The sequence below is a fragment of the Hyla sarda genome, chromosome 4 (assembly GCF_029499605.1).
Source record: "Hyla sarda isolate aHylSar1 chromosome 4, aHylSar1.hap1, whole genome shotgun sequence".
In the NCBI taxonomy this organism is placed as follows: domain Eukaryota; kingdom Metazoa; phylum Chordata; class Amphibia; order Anura; family Hylidae; genus Hyla; species Hyla sarda.
This window is the reverse complement of record NC_079192.1, coordinates 408,131,902-408,149,748: the sequence shown is the minus strand read 5'-3', so window position 1 is coordinate 408,149,748 and position 17,847 is coordinate 408,131,902. Positions and strand designations below refer to the sequence as shown.

At 46.5% G+C, this 17,847-nt stretch overlaps 1 protein-coding gene across 7 annotated transcripts in view; it reads left to right on the top strand.

The window, feature by feature from the left end:
• Window positions 1-17,847, top strand: part of ITPR2 (inositol 1,4,5-trisphosphate receptor type 2) — a 301,374-nt gene that overhangs the window by 253,491 nt on the left and 30,036 nt on the right. For all 7 annotated transcript variants that reach the window (XM_056517619.1, XM_056517614.1, XM_056517618.1 and 4 more), the window contains 3 exons: window positions 7,146-7,321; window positions 9,276-9,440; window positions 12,354-12,549. In XM_056517619.1, the coding sequence (XP_056373594.1) occupies window positions 7,146-7,321; window positions 9,276-9,440; window positions 12,354-12,549 (537 nt within the window). The remainder of the gene's footprint in view (window positions 1-7,145; window positions 7,322-9,275; window positions 9,441-12,353; window positions 12,550-17,847) is intronic.

Sequence of the window (17,847 nt, the reverse complement as noted above, 5' to 3'; positions counted from 1 at the left end):
GTACACAGTGACCTCACCAGCAGAATAGTGAGTACAGCTCTGGAGTATAATACAGGATATAACTCCGGATCAGTACAGGATAAGTAATGTAATGTATGTACACAGTGATCTCACTAGCAGAATAGTGAGTACAGCTCTGGAGTATAATACAGGATATAACTCAGGATCAGTACAGGATAAGTAATGTAATGTATGTACACAGTGACCTCACCAGCAGAATAGTGAGTACAGCTCTGGAATATAATACAGGATATAACTCAGGATCAGTACAGGATAAGTAATGTAATGTATGTACACAGTGACCCCACCAGGAGAATAGTGAGTGCAGCTCTGGAGTATAATACATGATATAACTCAGGATCAGTACAGGATAAGTAATGTATGTACACAGTGACCTCACCAGCAGAATAGTGAGTACAGCTCTGGAGTATAATACAGGATATAACTCAGGATCAGTACAGGATCAGTAATGTAATGTATGTACACAGTGACCTCACCAGCAGAATAGTGAGTAGAGCTCTGTACAGGATATAACTCAGGATCAGTACAGGATAAGTAATGCAATGTATGTACACAGTGACCTCACCAGCAGAATAGTGAGTACAGCTCTGGAGTATAATGCAGGATATAACTCAGGATCAGTACAGGATAAGTAATGTAATGTATATACACAGTGACCTCACCAGCAGAATAGTGAGTACAGCTCTGGAGTATAATACAGGATATAACTCAGGATCAGTATGTAGACAGTGACCTCACCAGCAGAATAGTGAGTACAGCTCTGGAGTATAATACAGGATATAACTCAGGATCAGTACAGGATAAGTAATGTAATGTATGTACACAGTGACCTCACCAGCAGAATAGTGAGTACAGCTCTGGAATATAATACAGGATATAACTCAGGATCAGTACAGGATAAGTAATGTAATGTATGTACACAGTGACCTCACCAGCAGAATAGTGAGTACAGCTCTGGAGTATAATACAGGATATAAATAGAGATTTTCCTAGCTAACGTGACGGAAAATATAAGTTATATGAAGACAGGAGGCGAGTATCTTGCATTAATCTTTCTTTAATTAATGCCCATAGCAGAAAAAATCTTTATACAAAGTTTTTAATAAAATCTTTTAAAAAACTACATATCCCAGCAGTCCCCTGTGAACTCCTCCTCCTATCCCAGCATGCTGGCTGCTATATAAGGGACTGCTTGAAGATCCTCTTCCTCTTTCTTTATGCGAACTGCATGACCGTCACCAGAACCACGGAACGCCGGAATCCGGGACAGCTCCTCCTCGGTATCTCCGAACCTCCGGCCAACAGGACCGAAAACCGGGAACGAAACTGTTAAGGAACAATTGCAACAGAATATATCAGGCTGCACCGAAACACCGCTGTCTTCGTCTTCTCCTTTCAATACCCTGGAAGGAAAACAAAAATACCATAACAGGGAGGGTAGGGAGGGAAGATACTCGCCTCCTGTCTTCATATAACTTATATTTTCCGTCACGTTAGCTAGGAAAATCTCGATTTATATATCAGACAGGAGGCTCATATCTTGCAATTTTAAAGCTACTACTTAAACATAGACAATAAAACAAATCAGAGGATCGATACAGAAACATGATCTTTTGGTCGGAAATAGAATTGTCGAAAAGTCAATTCAGACGACCAGTCAGCGGCCATTAAGAGGTCTGAAAGAGAACCACCAGAAATAACTACTTTAGTGGCCATAGCCCCTCTCGAAGAGTGGGCACCAAATAGGGAAATGTCAATCCCCGCCATCTCCATGGCCGACCTTACCCACCTGGCCAAGGTGGCCGAGGTGACAGGCAAATGAGGTTGAACATAAGATACTAATAACTGAGTATGAGAAAGAGATCGAAAAGACACTGTGCGTGTCTCATACGCTTGAAGACAACGTACCACGCATAGTCGGGGATGTGTCGGAAAAAAGGGGTAAAAGACCGACTGTAGTCCTGTCTTGGTCCTGCGAACAACAGAAAATCTGACCCCTTCAGGTGAAAACTGCCGTCTAGAGATGTCGAGAGCTCTGACATCCGATACCCTCTTAATGGAAACCAGACATAATAACATAGTCAATTTGAATGACAGAATCTTTAAGGACAGTGAATCATTGTCTTCCCAAGAGGAAAACATGTCTAAAATCCGGGAGACATCCCAGGTCGACTGATATCGAGGACGAGGAGGACGTTTAAATTTCACTCCACGTAACAGTCGGCATACTAAAGGATGTTTGCCCACCGGTAAAGCATCTACCGGGCAATGATACGCCGCTATAGCGGATCTGTAAACATTAAGGGAACTGTAAGATTTCCCAGCCTCAAATGATTCTGCTAAATAATTCACTACAACTGAAACAGGTGCCTGAACGGGATCAATTTGTCGTTGATCACACCAACGAACCCACAAGGCCCAGGCTGATCGATATGCTGATCTAGTCCCTGGGGCCCAGGCCAAGGCGAGGAGGTCTCTAGCTGATTGTGAAAGGTCCTCACCTGCGTCTGGCACCCCGAAACCAACCACCCGAGGAGCGGAAGGTTGCCTTCCATGACCAACGGATGGGATTCCATGGTCGGATTCGTGAGAAGTTGAGGCGACTGGGGAAGCAATCGGGGGTAATCGACAGACATTCCCAACAGAAGGGGAAACCACGGTTGCGTCGGCCACCAAGGGGTGATCAGCACCACCGTCGCTCCCTGAGTCACTATCTGAAGAAGCACTCTGGTAATCATCTGGAAGGGGGGAAACGCATAATGGGTCCCCTCCGGCCATGGTTGGCGAAAAGCGTCCACTGCTGACGCTTCCGGGTCCGGCCTCCAGCTGTAAAAGCGGGGTAACTGACGGTTGAGACGAGACGCAAAAAGGTCCGTATGCAACGGGCCCCAGAGATCTCGAATCGCCCGAAACACCGAGCGATCCAGCATCCAGTCGCTGGAATCGGATAGGTAACGGGAATTCCAATCCGCCACTGAATTGGATACACCTGGTAGGTATTCCGCCACTGGGATGATGTCCCGGGAAAGACAGAAATGCCAGAATTCGGATGCAATGTCCGTCAACACTCTGGATCTCGTGCCACCAAGGCGATTGACATATTGCACTGCCGCTACATTGTCCATGCGTAACAGAACGCAGCAATTGTACTTGTGCGGAAGAAAACTCTTGATGGCAAAAAATGCCGCCATGAGTTCCAGTGCGTTGATGTGAAGAAGGGATTCTTCTTCGGACCAACTGCCTCCTGTTGTGGCTTGCCCACAGCGAGCACCCCAACCGTGGCGGCTCGCATCCGACTCTATTATAACATCTGGGCAGGAGGTGAATATAGCTTTGCCTTTCCATTCGATGGCATGGCGCAGCCACCAGTGCAACTCTGCTACTGCTTCCGGACAAAGGGGAATTTCATCCGCATAGCGTAGACCCTGTCGAAGATGAAAAATTTTGAGTATCTGAAGGGCCCGATAATGGAGAGGGGCAGGAAAAATCGCCTGAATGGAGGCTGCCAGCAGGCCGACAATTCGGGCTATCATTCTTAGCGATACCCGACCCTTGCGCAATACTGCCCGGATTTCTTTGCGAATCAGGGACAGTTTGGCGTTGGGTAAACGCAGTACGGCTTGCTCGGTATCCACCTGGAAACCTAGAAACTCCATCGTCTGGGAAGGACTCAGCACTGATTTCTTGTTGTTGATCAGGAACCCTAGTTCCTCCAACAAAGACACCGTCCATTGGCTGTGTAACAATGCCTGTTTTCTGGAATATGCCATGATTAGCAAATCGTCCAGATAGATAATCAAACGTACCCCTCTGCTCCTGAGAGCTGCCACTACTGGTTTGAGTAATTTGGTGAAGCACCAAGGGGCCGATGACAACCCGAATGGTAGGCAAGTGAATTGCCACATTCGCCCCCTCCATAGAAACCTTAGGAATGGTTGGGAGGACGGGTGCATGGGGACGGTGAGATACGCGTCCTTTAAGTCGACCTTTACTAGCCAGTCGCCCGGCCATAGAAGATCGCGCAACAGATGGATCCCTTCCATCTTGAAGTGATGGTAAGTCACATGTTGATTTAAGTCCCGTAGGTTGATCACTGGGCGATAACCGCCATCCTTCTTTTTGACAAGGAATAGGTTGCTGACAAACCCGGGAGAGAGAGGATCTACCTCTTGCACTGCCTGCTTCGATGCAAGCTCTTGGAGCTCGTTGTCTATGAGATCTACGTTTAGGGAAGAAAATCGAATGGGATGTGGAATAATGTTCAATTTTGGAAGAGATTGAAAATCTATCTGGTACCCTGCTACCATATTGAGGATCCAAGCATCTGCCGTAATCGCGGACCAGATGTGGATAAAATACCTCAGTCTGCCTCCCACCAACGTGTATGGAAGAGGAGATGGGAGTGTACTCACCGGTCGTCGGGCGAGATCTGGGAAATCCTCGGCCTCCACGTCCTCGCCAGGGTCGTCCACGAGGGGGAAAGAAGGGAGCAGGTTGTGCCACAGGTAATGCGTACGGTTGCTGAGTAGGAGCGTACGGTTGAGTGGCTGGTCTAGTGTAGGGCCTGTATTGAGCCGAACGGCCGACAGGTCGCCCTCTGCCCCTGCCGGCCTTGCCAAAAACCTTTGTGTTTGGACCCGCCTTTTTTAGTGAGGTCTGGGCCTTATCTAGGCTGGTGAAAAGACTCACAAATTTATTTATGTTCTTTATGAGGTCCTCTCCGAATAATAGACCTTCAGCTGAGGGACCTGGCTCGGTTTCTGCCAAATGAGATAATTGGGGTTCCAATTTCATCAAAATAGACCGTCTACGCTCAATGGAACAAGTGGTGTTGGCACTGCCTAACATGCAGATTGCCCGTTGGGCCCAGCCTCTCAATTGTACCAGATCCACCGGTTGGGCAGTGGACGCTGCCTGTTCGGAAAGGTTAAGAATCTTGGTCAAGGGACCTAGAAGGTCCAATACGCGATCCTGGATCACCTTAAAAGATCTTTCAATTCCCTTTTTGGCATATTTGCCAGAGCGAGTCAAATATTTTACTAAGACCGGGTCTATTTCCGGTGTAGAAGCCACCTTTCTGGCCACGTAAGGTCTGGGACATTCGGCTCGCAATTTGTTGCGATTAGCTCTATCCAGGGACCTCCTGGTCCAAAATTCTATATAGTCCGCGACTTGCGGTAACGGTGCCCAATCTCCGGAGCGAGGGTGTGTGATTGCTTCCGGGCTGAAAAATGGTTGACCAAGTGAGTCTAAAAGTGTCTCGGATGGTATATCCGGAGTGGCGTCAGAATTTTCAGCCATAAACCCCGCCTCCTCTGTATCAGATTCTGAGTCTGTGGTCTCAGCCACCTCAGAGGCTTCAGAAGACTCATCATTGGACGTGTGAAAAGAGTTTGGTTTTGCTCTATTAGTGGACTTATGCCTCTTATGGTTATTCTCCTTGAGGCCCAAGGGTCGGTCATATTCTTTAACATGCGGGGTGTGACAGGCCGGGGTAGGTCCTGTCTGGGGCATATTGTTTTCTTCCCCTGCCGGGGAGTCGGAGTGTCCAGCAATATGTTTGCGCTTACTCAGCGCTTTACCTTTTTTTAGGTTTCTCCCCTGAAGTAGAGGGATGAGCCGCAGAGGCTAATGCAGCCTGGACGGACCTATTAATAAGGTCTTGTATTTGAGAAGCTGACATTATGTGGGAGGCTTCTAACTCTATTGCCTCACCAGCAGTAGAAGACATGCCAGGGAAAGGAGCTTTAGTGTTATCCCCTGCCATCACAGACTATCTGAAAGCTACAAGTAGCGATAGTTATAGACTATTCCAAGGTGAGGCAGGTATGAGCTCCACTGATCTAACTATTAGTAATAAAGGATAGGGTAATAGGTCTACCTGAACTGACTTATTAGAAGCACAGCTAACAACCGTTGGCGTTCCTCTCACCGCTCGCACAACAATGCGATGAAGAGAGGAGGCGTATACAAGTTACAGCAAGGGCCAGCCGAAATCTCGCGAGATTTCCGACCAGGAGCGCTGTGATTGGGTGTGCGGCGTCGGCAAACGCGCGTCACCCAGCGCACGTCATAGAGGATACGCCCACCTCTCCTCCCTCCCCGCAACAGTCAGCGGCGGGAAGGAAGGAAGAAGAAGGCGCAAAAATTCACAAAATGGCGCTGGGTAAGGAAGAGGGAGAAAAGAACAGAGTAGCGCACCCGGCACAAGAATATATTTGAGCACTGATGCGAAAGTATAGCGAAAGACGATAGTATTAGAAAACAATACCGCAACTAACAGGAAGCAGAAAGAGAGAAAAATATATAGAAGGAAATATATATATATCTATATAAATATATATAAACAACTGGTAGATATAACACTAAGTAAAGACGAAATGTCTCAAACAGAGAAAACATATATATAAAAGAGATTTAAGAAACAAATATACTATAGGTACTTATCTGTCTGCTATGAGCAGAAAGAAAGAGGAAGAGGATCTTCAAGCAGTCCCTTATATAGCAGCCAGCATGCTGGGATAGGAGGAGGAGTTCACAGGGGACTGCTGGGATATGTAGTTTTTTAAAAGATTTTATTAAAAACGTTTGTATAAAGATTTTTTCTGCTATGGGCATTAATGAAAGAAAGATTAATGCAAGATATGAGCCTCCTGTCTGATATATAACTCAGGATCAGTACAGGATAAGTAATGTAATGTATGTACACAGTGACCCCACCAGCAGAATAGTGAGTACAGCTCTGGGGTATAATACAGGATATAACTCAGGATCAGTACAGGATAAGTAATGTAATGTATGTACACAGTGACCTCACCAGCAGAATAGTGAGTACAGCTCTGGGGTATAATACAGGATATAACTCAGGATCAGTACAGGATAAGTAATGTAATGTATGTACACAGTGACTCCACCAGCAGAATAGTGAGTACAGCTCTGGAGTATAATACAGGATATAACTCAGGATCAGTACAGGATAAGTAATGTAATGTATGTACACAGTGACCTCACCAGCAGAATAGTGAGTACAGCTCTGGGGTATAATACAGGATATAAATCAGGATCAGTATGTACACAGTGTGACGTGTAGTATGGTTAGTGACATGTTCTCTCTCTCTCTGCAGGCACTCTTCTCCCTGGGATCTCCCTCCTGCTGTGGATCGCTGTGGCCATCTGCACCGCAATGTTGTTTGTCTTTCCCAAACCGTTTGGGATTCGTCCGTTCCTGGTGTCCGTCATGCTCCGCTCCATCTACACCCTGGGCCTGGGGCCTACGCTCATATTACTGGGAGCCGCTAACGTAAGGGGCTTTGATAATGTCTCCCGGTGCACATGGCCGGTTCTATTGTTCCCCAGCAGCTATGCTTGTAATACCGAGATCAGATGGCAGCCAGCCGGGGGCAGTAGTCAGCCTTTCATCTACTATGGGGAGTGATGCCGATCCCGGTAATGCTGGATCTCTGACGTCTCAGTAGTCTGCTCCTTCTTCTTCTGCAGTGTCGGGATGAGCTGATGTGGCCCATAGATAAGTTACCTCACCATCAGAGGGGGCCCATGGCTGCTATGCCCATGGTGGACTGCTCATTGGGGGAGTGCAGAGGAGTGCAGAGGAAACGTTGCCCAAAGCAACCAATCAGATCGCTTATTTTGTTTTGCAGAGGCCTTGTTAAAAATGAAAGAGAAATCTGATTGGTTGCTATGGGCAACTGTGCAACTTTTCCTCTGGAAAGGTCTTGATAAATCTCCCCCATTGACTTTACAGTCGGCCATGTTGCTGTAGCCTAAATGAGGCGATCTGGGCTCTTAAACCTGGGTCTTTAAGGGGTTCTCCATCTGTTTCCTTGAACAATTTGTATAATATATCTGTAACATAGAGACAGGCAAAGTTTAAATCTTGTAAAGTCTCCTTCATCTAAGACCGAGACCTGAGTAACCAGAGACAGATTGGTTGCTAAGGATGAGCTGCTTGACAACCCTGCTGATAGGAATGGGAGTTTTAGGCAGTGTATCCATAGCAACCATACTGTCAGAGGTTTGTCTGTCCATCTATCTCATATCTATCTAATATCTATCTATCTCACATCTATCTATCTATCTCACATCTATCTATCTCATATCTATCTATCTCATATCTATCTCATATCTATCTATCTCATATCTATCTATCTCATATCTATCTATCTCACATCTATCTATCTCACATCTATCTATCTCATATCTATCTATCTCATATCTATCTATCTCATATCTATCTATCTCATATCTATCTATCTATCTCATATCTATCTATCTCACATCTATCTATCTCACATCTATCTATCTCATATCTATCTATCTCATATCTATCTATCTCATATCTATCCATCTATCTATCTCATATCTATCTCATATCTATCCATCTATCTGTCTCATATCTATCTCATATCGATCTATCTATCTCATATCTATCTATCTCATATCTATCTATCTCATATCTATCTATCTCATATCTATCTATCTCATATCTATCTATCTCATATCTATCTATCTCATATCTATCTATCTCACATCTATCTATCTCACATCTATCTATCTCATATCTATCTATCTCATATCTATCTATCTCATATCTATCCATCTATCTATCTCATATCTATCTCATATCTATCCATCTATCTATCTCATATCTATCTCATATCTATCCATCTATCTGTCTCATATCTATCTCATATCGATCTATCTATCTCATATCTATCTTTCCATCTATCTCATATCTATCTATCTATCTCATATCTATCTCTCTATCTATCTCATATCTATCTATCTCTCCATCTATCTCATATCTATCTCTGCAGTGAGTGCTCATGTCCCCGTCGCTCTGCTGCTCTCTGGATTCAGCCGGCACATGTTCTTTGATGGATATATGTGGCGTCCTCTGTTCTCGGCACAGGCTGCGGCTGCACATTATGCGCGGCCTCACGCTGCCTCCGCTTGTCTCTGTTACCTGATTACTTATGGAGCAGACGTCTCTTCATACACAAGTATTTTTCACCGCCACGTCCTGGAGTATAAAGGCGTCTGCGGCGGTGCGATCCTCACAGAGCGCAAAGAATAAAAACAAACCCTGCATGTGCCCAGATATTATACCGTCAGAGCCCAGTCATGTGCTGCGTTTCAGTGTATCAGTTCAGATGGCTGTGATTATAGGAAGGTGATTGTTGTTTCGTTACAATGTGTCGGTGCGGAGTTATGACTGTCGCCCTGTCTCCCCACAGCTTTGTAATAAGGTGGTGTTCCTGGTGAGTTTTGTGGGGAATCGCGGCACGTTCACGCGAGGTTACCAGGCGGTGATCATGGACATGGCGTTCCTGTACCACGTGGTCTACGTCATCGTCTGCATGCTGGGACTCTTTGTGCACGAGTTCTTCTATAGCTTCCTGGTGAGAATCGGATACATGGTCCCCGAGTCCAATTGTGGGACACCCTGTCCTTTTATTGTCCACATGATAGGCTTAGATACAGTGGCTGAACAGACAGTATCACACAGATAGGCTTAGATACAGTGGCTGAACAGACAGTATCACACAGACAGGCTTAGAAACAGTGGCTGAACAGACAGTATCACACAGATAGGCTTAGATACAGTGGCTGAACAGACAGTATCACACAGACAGGCTTAGATACAGTGGCTGAACAGACAGTATCACACAGATAGGCTTAGATACAGTGGCTGAACAGACAGTATCACACAGACAGGCTTAGATACAGTGGCTGAACAGACAGTATCACACAGATAGGCTTAGATACAGTGGCTGAACAGACAGTATCACACAGATAGGCTTAGATACAGTGGCTGAACAGACAGTATCACACAGATAGGCTTAGATACAGTGGCTGAACAGACCATATCACACAGGCTTAGATACAGTGGCTGAACAGACAGTATCAGACAGATAGGCTTAGATACAATGGCTGAACAGACAGTATCACACAGACAGGCTTAGATACAGTGGCTGAACAGACAGTATCACACAGACAGGCTTAGATACAGTGGCTGAACAGACAGTATCACACAGATAGGCTTAGATACAGTGGCTGAACAGACGGTATCACACAGACAGGCTTAGATACAGTGGCTGAACAGACGGTATCACACAGATAGGCTTAGATACAGTGGCTGAACAGACCGTATCACACAGACAGGCTTAGATACAGTGGCTGAACAGACAGTATCACACAGATAGGCTTAGATACCGTGGCTGAACAGACCGTATCACACAGGCTTAGATACAGTGGCTGAACAGACAGTATCAGACAGATAGGCTTAGATACAATGGCTGAACAGACAGTATCACACAGACAGGCTTAGATACAGTGGCTGAACAGACAGTATCACACAGACAGGCTTAGATACAGTGGCTGAACAGACAGTATCACACAGATAGGCTTAGATACAGTGGCTGAACAGACAGGCTTAGATACAGTGGCTGAACAGACGGTATCACACAGATAGGCTTAGATACAGTGGCTGAACAGACAGGCTTAGATACAGTGGCTGAACAGATAGCATCACACAGATAGGCTTAGATACAGTGGCTGAACAGACAGGCTTAGATACAATGGCTGAACAGACAGTATCACACAGATAGGCTTAGATACAGTGGCTGAACAGACAGTATCACACAGATAGACTTAGAAACAGTGGCTGATCAAAATGTGTCAAACACGAGAGGATTAGAGACATGGTTAAAGAGTTACTCTGCCCCTAAACAGCTTATCCCCTATGCTAAGGATCACGGGGGTGCCGCCGCTTGGGACCCCCATGATCTCATCTGTGGCACCCCACGAACTTCACTCCGTGCCGGATGACTGGCGCAGATGCTCGTGGCGTCACGCCCTTCTGATGATGTCACGGCCACGCCCCCTCAATGCAAATCTATGGGAGGGAGCGTGACGGCCATCATGCCTGCTCCCATAGACTTGTATTAAGGGGGTGTGGCCGTGATGTCATGAGCCTCCGGCGCTGCACCCGACGCTCTAAACAAAAGGGGAGATCGCTGGGGTCCCTAGCGGCGGGACCCCCGCGATCAGACATCTTATCCCCTATCCTTTGTCTAGGGGAGGAGTACCTCTTTAATTAGAAAGTATCACACATGATAAGCTTAGATACATGGTTCAGAAGACAGGATCACATTTAATAGGGTAAAATGTAATGGTTTATTAGACAGTATCACACATGAAAAAATTAGATACATGGTTTAATAGAAAGAACAATACATGATAGTAACCTAGGCTGTATATAGAAAAAGTGAGCTGCATCCACCCCATATCTTACAGTATCACACATGAGATGATTAGATACATTGTTCAGTAGAAGGAATCACACATTTTAGACTTAGATACAGTGGCTCATCAGACAGTAGCACACATGATAGGATTAGATACATGGTTCAGAATAAAATATCACACATGATAGTCCCGAATATAGTGGCCCATCAGACAGAATTACACACGAGAGGATTAGATACATGGTTCATTAGAAAGTATCACACATGAAAGGCTTAGAAACAGTGATTTATCAGACGGTGTCCCACATGAAAGGATTAGATACGCTGCCCATTAGAGAGTATCACAAATCATAGTCTTAGAAACAGTGGCTTATCCGGCAGTATCACGTATGAGAGAATTAGATACATTGTCCATTAGGGAGTATCATACATGATAGTCTTAGATACAATAGATTTGTAGACACCATCACACATAACCGGATTAGATTTGTGGTTTAACAGAAAGTTTCACACATGATGAGCTTAGATACATAGTACAGCGGACAGTATTACGCATAATAGACTTAGATAAAGTTACTCAGCATTAAAGGGGTATTCCAGGAAAAAACTTTTTTTTTATAGATCAACTGGCTCCAGAAAGTTAAACAGATTTGTAAATTACGTCTATTAAAAAATCTTAATCCTTTCAGTACTTATGAGCTTCTGAAGTTAAGGTTGTTTTTTTCTGTCTAAGTGCTCTCTGATGACACGTGTCTCAGGAACCGCCCAGTTTAGAAGAGGTTTGCTATGGGGATTTGCTTCTAAACTGGGCAGTTCCCGAGACACTTGTCATCAGAGAGCACTTAGACAGAAAAGAACAACCTTAACTTCAGAAGCTCATAAGTACGGAAAGGATTAAGATTTTTTTAATAGAAGTAATTTACAAATCTGTTTAACTTTCTGGAGCCAGTTGATATATAAAAAAAAGTTTTTTCCTGGAATACCCCTTTAAGTATCACAGATAGGCTTAGATACACCAGGTATTTTATGATATAATTCTGACCAGCTTTCTCTCCATCTTTTCAGCTGTTTGATCTTGTGTATCGGGAAGAAACATTACTGAACGTCATAAAGAGCGTGACGCGGAACGGCCGCTCCATCATCCTGACTGCGGTGCTGGCGCTTATCCTCGTCTACCTCTTCTCCATCATCGGGTTCCTCTTCCTAAAAGACGACTTCCTTATGGAGGTGGAGCTACTGGATAACAAGCCCGCCGACCAGGGTAAGTCCTAGGACCATGGTTCCATCCTTAGTGGTTTCCCATGATGCACTGCTAGGGCTTCAGCCACATTTCAGATCACGCCACGCCCCCTCAATGCAAGTCTATGGGAGGGGGCGTGACGATAGTCACGCCCCCTCCCATAGACTTGCATTGAGGGGGCGTGGCGTGATCTGAAATGTGGCTGAACCCCGCTTTCCAGCCCATCATGGGAAACCGCTAAGGATGAAACCATAGACTTGCATTGAGGGGGCGTGGCTGTGACATCACCAGAAGGGCGTACCCGTGATGACATGATGTCACAAGGGGCGTGGCTGTGACGTCACGACCCCCACACCCAGAATTCGGATCTAAATGTTCCAAACGCTGGGGCAGTGGAGTACCCCTTTAAACCATGTGACCTCCCATTTTTAGGGCGGGTTCACACCAGTTTTTTGCAATATACAGTTCCCGTATACGTTTTCAATTTGAAAACCGTACGGAACCGTATTGAAAATTTTTTTAACATGGGAGTCAACGGGAACCGTACAGAAGCGTATGTGCGTACGGTCCCATCCGGATTGCACCATACGGTTTTTGACTTTACACATGCCCAGTGCACAACAAAAGTTTTTTTTTTCTTGGAATTTCAAACAAACAAGTGAAACTTTATTCATAATGGAGTGAAAAGTTAAAAACGTATACTTTTTATTTCTTAAAAAAACGTATGCAACCGGACATCATTTTTCAAACCGTATAAGGGTTAAAATTTGTACACACGTTTGATACAATTTAGTCCAGTTTTGAGGAATCCGTTTTATCATTCAAAAATTTGATATGGGAAGTGTATCGCAAAAACGTGGTGTGAACCCGGCCGTACTCTGATTGGTTTACCGCCATCTAAGCTCCCACATTGCACCGCTGTCCCGTATCAGGAAACAGTGACAATCCTGGATGCAGCTTTGGATGTGAATGGAGAAGAAAACGTTTTAAGAGTCAGAACTTTAATGGCGGAGGGAAATGTTTTTTTTTTTACTAGTTGTAGCTTTCCTTCAAGACGCGACATTCTTGTCATCAATCGTCGCAGTTCGCATCCTTTCCCGTCTCAGGAATCAATGTCTCAGACACAAGAAAATCATCGACCGACCCGTCACTGGGCATCTTGCTGAACCGTTTTTTTTGCCCGCGCGGGTGTCAGCGACCATCGCCATGACTGGCGCCTTTTAACAACGGGAAGAGTGAAACAGTTGTTGACAGACGAGACCCTTAAGGGTCTATTCACATGTACGGTATTCTGCGCAGATTTGATGCGCGGGATTTCAAGCTGTGTTCAGTCAGTTTACATTGACATCTGCAGCAAAAAAATCCTGCGCATCAAATATTCACAGAATACTGTACGTAAAGGGGTATTCCGGCTTTATACATCTTATCCCCTATCCAAAGGATAGGGGATAAGATGTGTGATCGCAGGGGTCCCACCGCTGGGGACCCCCACAATTTTGGTGCAGCCCCCGGCATTCTGTGCCGGGTGATGCCTCCGAGACGGGGACGTGAAGTCACGGCCACGCCCCTAGGGACGTCACACCACACCCCCTCTATTAATGTCTATGGGAGGGGACGTGACAGCATGATAGACATGAATTGAGGGGGCGTGGTGTGACATCACTAAGGGCGTGGCCTTTGGATAGGGGATAAGATGTATAAAGCCGAAATACCCCTTCAATCCAAATGACGTCCTTCAGATTTCAGCCCGTCCCCCTTCACTTTCTGTATTGCCCATTTTCAGGATCTCCGCTTGCTGACAGTAAAGTCGAGCATTCCCGTTGACGTCCGGATGCCGACAACCTGTGTAGGAGTTGATACTAGCTGAGGGTTTGTGACAATTCTGTTCTGTCTTGACAATCCTTTAAAACAGTCAACCAATCCCTGCACAGCTTTCATTTTACCAGAGGAGCTTGAGAAACGAAAAGCTGAGCTCTGATTGGTCCATTCGTGGAAGATTAAATTTGAAACAAAATACTGTGTTTGTTGCCCATAGCAACCGATCTCAGTGCAGCTTTTATTTTGTATGAATGGACCAATCAGAGCTCCGCTTTAATTTTTCAAATTGTTCTGGTGAAAATGAAAGCTGCATTGTGATTGGTTGCTATGGGCGACAAAGACGTTTTTTTTCTTCAAACTATTTCAAATCTCCCTGGAATAAACCAATCACAGCTCGGCTTGCAGATTTCTTAAACGGTTCTACCGAAATAAAAGCTGCATTGTGATTGGTCGCTATGGGCAACAAAGAGTTATTTTTTAATGGACTGTTTAAAGTAAACCTGTCATAGCCTCTGGGGCTACTTTGGTTGGACAAAGTGATGGCGCATCTTAGCGTTCCTTTAGTGGAATAACTCTTAAAGGGGTACTCCGCACCTAGACATCTTATTCCCTATCCAAAGGATAGGGGGTAAAGATGTCTGATCGCAGGGGGTCCGGCCGCTGGCACCCCGCGGCGATCCCTGAGCCGGCGCCTGGCGTTCTGAACATTGGGGGAGATTTATCAAAACCTGCTTGGAGGAAAAGTTGCTGAGTTGCCCATAGCAACCAATCAGATCGCTTCTTTCATTTCTGAAAAGGCCTCTGGAAAATGAAACAACATCACTTTGCTTCAGGTGGTCGTCACGCCCTCTCCCACAGACATGAATGGAGGGGGCGTGGTCGTGACGTCACAACCATGGCCACCCCAAAGCCAGCTAACTGAACATAATGTTTAGAGAATGCCAGGGTGACGGCACAGAGATAGCGAGGGGTGGAATAGGGAATAAGCTGTCTAGGGGCGGAGTTCCCCCTTAAAGGGGTACTCCACCCTTCCGCTGCTGGGGACCCCCGGGATCTCGGCTGTGGCACCCCGCTATCATTACTGCACAGAGCAGACTCGTTCTGTGCGTAATGACCAGCGATACAGGGGCCGGAGCATTGTTACGTCATGGCTCCGCCCCTCGTGACGTAATGGCCCGCCCCTCAATACAAGTCTGTGGAAGGGGGCGTGGTGGCCATCACGCCCCCTCCCATTGACCTGCATTAAGGGGGTGGGCTGAGACATCACAAGGGGCGGAGCCGTGACGTAACGATGCTCCTGTGTCGCTGGTCATTACGCACGGAACGAGTCTGCTCTGTGCAGTAATGATAGCGGGGTGCCACAGCCGAGATCCCTGGGGTCCCCAGCAGCGGGACCCCAGCAATCTGACATCTTATCCCCTTTCCTTAGGATGGGGGATAAGATGCCTAGGGGCGGAGTACCCCTTTAAGACCTAACCGCAACATGGGTTTCGTATCAACAGATTACATCTAAATGTGATTTACCGGTCACCAGAAATCCAAGGTGGATTTTTGGTTCGCAGCCAGACCCCCTTCACTCAGCGAACGCCATCTTTGGCTACGTGACCTTTGTCGTGACTATAGTCACAGTGTAGTTGTAGTCCTACGGCAACTTTGATCATGCAACTTAAAGAAACATTAGGTCGCATTGCCACATGGTATCCGTTGATTTTCAAAGTCGCCAATGTGCGACATAATGCAGTCACGAAACGTCGGTCGCCCGAAATCCAGATTTAATGCACGACCTGTATTTAAGATCACACAGCTTTCCCAGAAGCAGCTAGAATCGGCTGTGAATTGTGAGCGAGGAGATTGGTCAGAACATCGAAGCTTCCAGGCATGGAAGGGTTAGCGGCGGCCGGCGAGTCAGCAGCACGTCGGTCTTGTGAGAAGTTTTTTAATCCCAATAATCTCAGGAGGATTTTCTCGGCCAGCGGCAGCTGCTCCAATAACAGCGGGGCGGAGAGCTAATTTTACAAGATGCAGCGTGCGGCTTGGACGGGGCACACAAAACCCCTGTGTAGTGACTCATAATGCGGCCGCAAAAACCTTCATTACGCCGAAAACACATCGGGGGTCACGATACCATAACACGACGCCCATTGATATCTCTGGCAGAGGTGTCATAGAGAGGAAAAACAACCCGAGTGTCTCCAGAAGATCCACATCTCTGATCTAGAATAAACCTTCGGATCCTGAGGTCCAGAATCATGTGACTCCAGATATCAGGATTATTAGAAAAGAATAATGACATAAGTATTCAGACCCTTTTACAGTGGATTCCAGCCTCCGGTCTTCTTTAAGGTTTACACACCCAGATTTGGCGATTTTCGACCATTTTTCTATGCAGATCCTCTCAGCTCTCAGGTTGGATGAGGACCATCGGTAGAAGCCATTTTCAGGTCTCCAGAGATGTTCCATTGGGTTCGGACTCTGGCTGGGCCACTCATGGACATTCACAGAGTTGTCCCTAAGCTGCTGGGACTTGGGTGCATTGTCTTGTCACTCTGGATTTTTTTTTTTTTTTAAGACTATACTTGTTCTTTGCTTCATTCAGCTTTTCCTCAACCCTGAGCAGTCTTACTGTCCAACAGCATGAAGCTGCCCCCACCATACTTCACTGTAGGGATGGTATTGGGCGGGTGATGGGCGGTGCCTGGTCTCCCCCAGACATGATGCTGCCCCCACCATGATCACTGTAGGGATGGTATTGGGCAGGTGATGGGCAGTACCTGGTTTCCCCCAGACATGATGCTTCCTCCACCATGATCACTGTAGGGATGGTATTGGGCAGGTGATGGGCAGTGCCTGGTTTCCTCCAGACATGATGCTGCCCCCACCATGATCACTGTAGGGATGGTATTGGGCAGGTGATGGGCAGTGCCTGGTTTCCCCCAGACATGATGCTGCCCCCACCATGATCACTGTAGGGATGGTATTGGGCAGGTGATGGGCAGTACCTGGTTTCTTCCAGACATGATGCTGCCCCCACCATGATCACTGTAGGGATGGTATTGGGCAGGTGATGGGCAGTGCCTGGTTTCCCCCAGACATGATGCTGCCCCCACCATGATCACTGTAGGGATGGTATTGGGCAGGTGATGGGCAGTGCCTGGTTTCCCCCAGACATGATGCTGCCCCCACCATGATCACTGTAGGGGATGGTATTGGGCAGGTGATGGGCAGGTCCTGGTTTCCCCCAGACATGATGCTGCCCCCACCATGATCACTGTAGGGATGGTATTGGGCAGGTGATGGGCAGTGCCTGGTTTCCTCCAGACATGATGCTGCCCCCACCATGATCACTGTAGGGATGGTATTGGGCAGGTGATGGGCAGGTCCTGGTTTCCCCCAGACATGATGCTGCCCCCACCATGATCACTGTAGGGATGGTATTGGGCAGGTGATGGGCAGGTCCTGGTTTCCTCCAGACATGATGCTGCCCCCACCATGATCACTGTG